Here is a 4,027-nt window from a genome sequence, read left to right on the forward strand (position 1 = left end):
CCTTTAATCCCAGCAGAGGCAGGCTTCAGAATTCTGTGTTCAGAACTCTGTGAGTTCAAGGCCAGTCTATTTAGTGAGTTCCTGGACAGCTGGGTCTACAGGAATTCCTGGAGTCAAAAAAACCAACTGAACAAAATAAAAGCCAGAGTTCTCCACTCCATTTTTAACTGTCTGTAACCAAGCACTCTCCACAGGCTAGTCAAGCTCCTCGCCTCTCTCTAAGAGCTTTGTTTTGCACCTCAGGGATCCAAACCAGTCTCCAGTATTAAAAACTTAGTGGTGATGTTTAAGGACTAAGGAATACATAAAACAACCAAGTTGCTGACTTAGATCTTTTTTAACACCAGGAGAGATGCTTTGCCAATTCATTCTGGACCATACATCTCATTCGTTAAAAAAAAAAAAAAAAAAAAAAAAAAAAACCTTAAAACAAAACTTATGGCTAAGAACAAGACCTGCACTCATTTTACAACATAAATATTTCCATCTACTTTCACATCATGTGATTTATATGCAGGGTTTTTTGTTGTTATTATTGTTATTTTATTTTATTTTCAAGAGAGGGTCTCTTTGGAGCCCTAGCTGGCCTGGAATTAACCATGTAGAGCAGGTTGGACATCTGATTCACCTGCTTCTGCCTCCTGAGTGCTGGGACTAAAGACATATACCACCACCATGACACCCGGCCTAATTTTTTTTAACTAAATAATTAACTACAAAAGATGTCCTTAGGATAAAACCCCTTCAAGTGGCATTTTACCTTCGGGCTCTGCCTAACTCCCCTTCTGTCCCTTCCTCTTCTCTATTCCTAACACTGAAATAAGAATGTAGGGTAATAAAAACTCCACGTCAGTAGACGGTGCCAAAAAGTGCTATTTTACTTCCTGCCTCCTTTAATTTTTCCGTTTTTTAAAAATGTTATTATTTTTATTTTATGTATGAGTGTATCGCACACATGCGTGTAAGTGCTCCTGTGTAGTGCAATGCCTGAGGAGGTCAGTAGAGGGGGTCGGATTCCCTTGGAACTGGAGTTAGGGACGGTTGTTGCCACCATGTGGGTGCTGGAAACCGAACCTGAGTCTCCTGCAAGAGCTGCCAGTACTCTTAACTGCTGAACCATCTCTCCAGCCCTATCTTTATTTTTTTTTTCTTTTAAAACCAGCCCCTCTCCACCCACTCCTCATATCGTAGAGAGTAGACTTGAACGTTCACTTCTGCTTTTTAGTGCTGAACAGGAAAAGGGGGTGCAGACAAGGGGTAAGAAATTGTTGCAAAACGCCCACAGATGAATTAACTAGTTTTGCTGTTTCAAACTCCCATACTCACCGAATTTAAGAACACCGTTGTCCTCCTCTGCTTTAAGGACTGTGGTTCCAACGGTCTCTGGGAAATAACCACAGAGGAGGTCTAAGGCTGTTCTTCAAGCCGAGCAGAGCTCGCTTCGGGTCCTGAGGTTTCGGGAACAGCATCATCTTTTAAGGATTACCGCACCTCCACCGGACTGGAACATTCCTAGAGCTCCAGAGACTTAATTATTCTGCTCGAAGAAGCACGCCCTTGGGACGGAGGACGATCTTCCCAGTCAGGACACTGGGTGCCTCTGGGTTCGGCTGGGGTCCCCCGCGCACCCCACAAGCTGTCACTCCCTGGGTGCGCGAAAGGTGACCGCGGTCACGGAGCGCTCCTCTGTCCTCTTGGTCATGAGCCCCCTGGTCCAGGAGGTTTGCTGCACCTCCTGGGTGACGTGGTAATCCTCCACCCGCACCAGCACCGATCTGGGTGGGGCTGGGGGGTCCCGGGGCTGGGCTTCCCGGGCGACGGCGATGCGCCTATGAGAAGTCCTGAGTTCCGGGTGCTGATGGTGGAGGTCCCCAGTCACCGGGACCAGGTCCTCCGCACCAGCCTGGCTTGCGCTCCCAGGGTCCCCTTGGGTTCCCAGCCACCTCTCCGGGTGCAGAAGAAAGAGCACTTTCTCTCGGACCCAGGACTCGCAATCCGAGTGCTCCGAGCTTCGCAATCGCGGGTCCCCACCTGCTCCAGACAGGCTCCGGTTCGCCGGGGCTGGCGAGGGATTCCGGGCGCTAGGAGTCCGGGTCTCCAAGCTCCCCACCTGGCGCGGAGAGCACCCCGCGCGCCCCGGCCAGCTCGCAGGACTCGCGACTCCCTGGGGTCTCCCAGGCCGCATGTCGGCGGGAGGGTCATCCATGCATCCAGGCTTCACAGGTTCGGGGAGCAAAACCTCAGCTGTGTAAAGAAAAGCGCGGGCCGGCAGGCTTTGGGTGTGGCCTGAGCGAGCCACCCACTGGAGGAGCAGCCCAAGGCTAGGGCTGCAAACCGCCTCCTCTCTCCATCTCAGCCTCTGACCTCGGTACTCTCCACCCAGGCAGAAACAGCCTGACACAGCCTACTAATGGCTCCTTTTCTTCCTCCTGCTGGCCCTAGCCTTGACTTTTTGCGTGTATTTGATTCCAACCCAATGATTGCTCCCGGAGGTCCCCCCCACCTGCCTTTCCAACCTTTTAGTCTCTATAACTGAACTTCAAGAGGCTCCAGTACTGGGGCCACCTCAAATGCTCAAAACACTGTTTCCTTCTTTCCTTTCCACACACAAGGAAGAACACACAAGAACAAGTAAACTTGTTCAAGCAAGAACAAGCAAGCTTGATTTTTAGTCATCTGATTGAGCCAAATTCTTTCGGAAAAGATTTTTATTTATTTATTTGTTTATTTGAGAAAAGGTCTCACTCTGTACTCCTGACTGGCCTCTAATTCACTGTGGAGCCAGACTAGACTTGAACTTGTTGAATCCTCCTGCCTCAGTTTCCTACGCTCTTTTTTTAAAAAAATATTTTTTTTATTTTTAATTTACTTTATGTATATGAGTGTATTGTCTGCACACATGTAAGTGCACCCATGTGAAATGCCTGAGGAGGTCAGAGAGGGCTTGGATCCCTTGGAACTGGAGTTACTCATGGTTGTTAGCCATCATGTGAATGCTGGGAATCAAACCTGGGTCCTCTGCAAGAGTAGTCAGTGCTCCCAATATAGAACCAGATGGTCTTAGGGGTTGAAGGACCAGATGCTCTGTGGTCAGGAGTCCCATTTGTGTGGTGCCAATTTCCTTCCAAAATTGTATGCAGATCAACATTCTACCCTACTCTCAAATATTTGATTTTCACGGATTTGGGATTAGGCTTAGAACAGTGATTTTTAGCAAGGGCCTCAGTAGTTGTGATGCTGGTGGTCCATGGATGTTAGGAGAAGCACATTGCAAATTCACAGTTCCAATCCAGTGATGACACAGATGCCACTGGTTAGACTAAGTGGGTCACAAAATGAAACTAAAAGTCATGAGTCTGGGAAAGGGACTGGTAGGGATTTGAGGAGTTTGACAGGAATGGGAGGAGGTTGAGAGAGGGTGGAAATATTCAGAATATATTATACACATGTATGAAGTTGCCAAAAGAACAGAATTACCAATAAAAAATCTTCGAGGATAAGTTCCAGGCTCTTTATGCTGCCTTAAATTTAAAACACAAACACTGTCCTTTTATTTTTTACAGGGATATTGGGAGAATTCTAGTAAATGCATACATGAAGGAAGTGTAATATAAGCTATGGATTTATTCTTCCAGGTAGATCCCTTGCCTTGGAGTTAGGATGAAGAATCAGAGTCAGGTATGGATACTGGAAAAACATTTGCTGAGGATGAGGCTAACACTTCTCTCATATAGTGCCTAGATTTTTCTTTTTTAAACAGGGCCTCCCTAGTCCCAGCCTGCCAGGAAGTCACTATATGGAATGTGGATCAGGCTGACCTCAATCTTGCAGATTTACCTGCCTCTGCCTCCCCAGGACTGGGATTCATGCCCCAAGCCATAAGCTCCCCCCCCCTTCCCCCGCTCCCTGCAAAAGCACCTAGATTTTCAAATGGGAGGAAATTGTTTATTAACCAACAAACACATCACATTAATATACCAACAACACATTTGTTGGGTATAGTCATATCCTCCAAATTTAAAAAATT

At 47.1% G+C, this 4,027-nt stretch overlaps 1 protein-coding gene across 1 annotated transcript; it reads right to left on the minus strand.

Moving 5' to 3' along the window:
* Positions 1-1,573: 1,573 nt before the first annotated feature.
* Positions 1,574-2,185, minus strand: CUNH6orf141 (chromosome unknown C6orf141 homolog). The gene has a single exon (XM_008825236.2). It carries the CDS (start codon positions 2,183-2,185, stop codon positions 1,640-1,642), a length of 546 nt encoding a protein of 181 aa, XP_008823458.1. The 3' UTR covers positions 1,574-1,639.
* Between the last annotated feature and the right edge of the window lie 1,842 nt (positions 2,186-4,027).

This window comes from Nannospalax galili, unplaced genomic scaffold (genome assembly GCF_000622305.1).
Source record: "Nannospalax galili isolate Female #2095 unplaced genomic scaffold, S.galili_v1.0 scaffold329, whole genome shotgun sequence".
Lineage (NCBI taxonomy): Eukaryota > Metazoa > Chordata > Mammalia > Rodentia > Spalacidae > Nannospalax > Nannospalax galili.

Coding starts and splice junctions, on each gene's coding strand:
- CUNH6orf141 (XM_008825236.2), bottom strand. CDS start 2,185: ATGCGGCCTGGGAGACCCCAGGGAGTCGCGAGTCCTGCGAGCTGGCCG.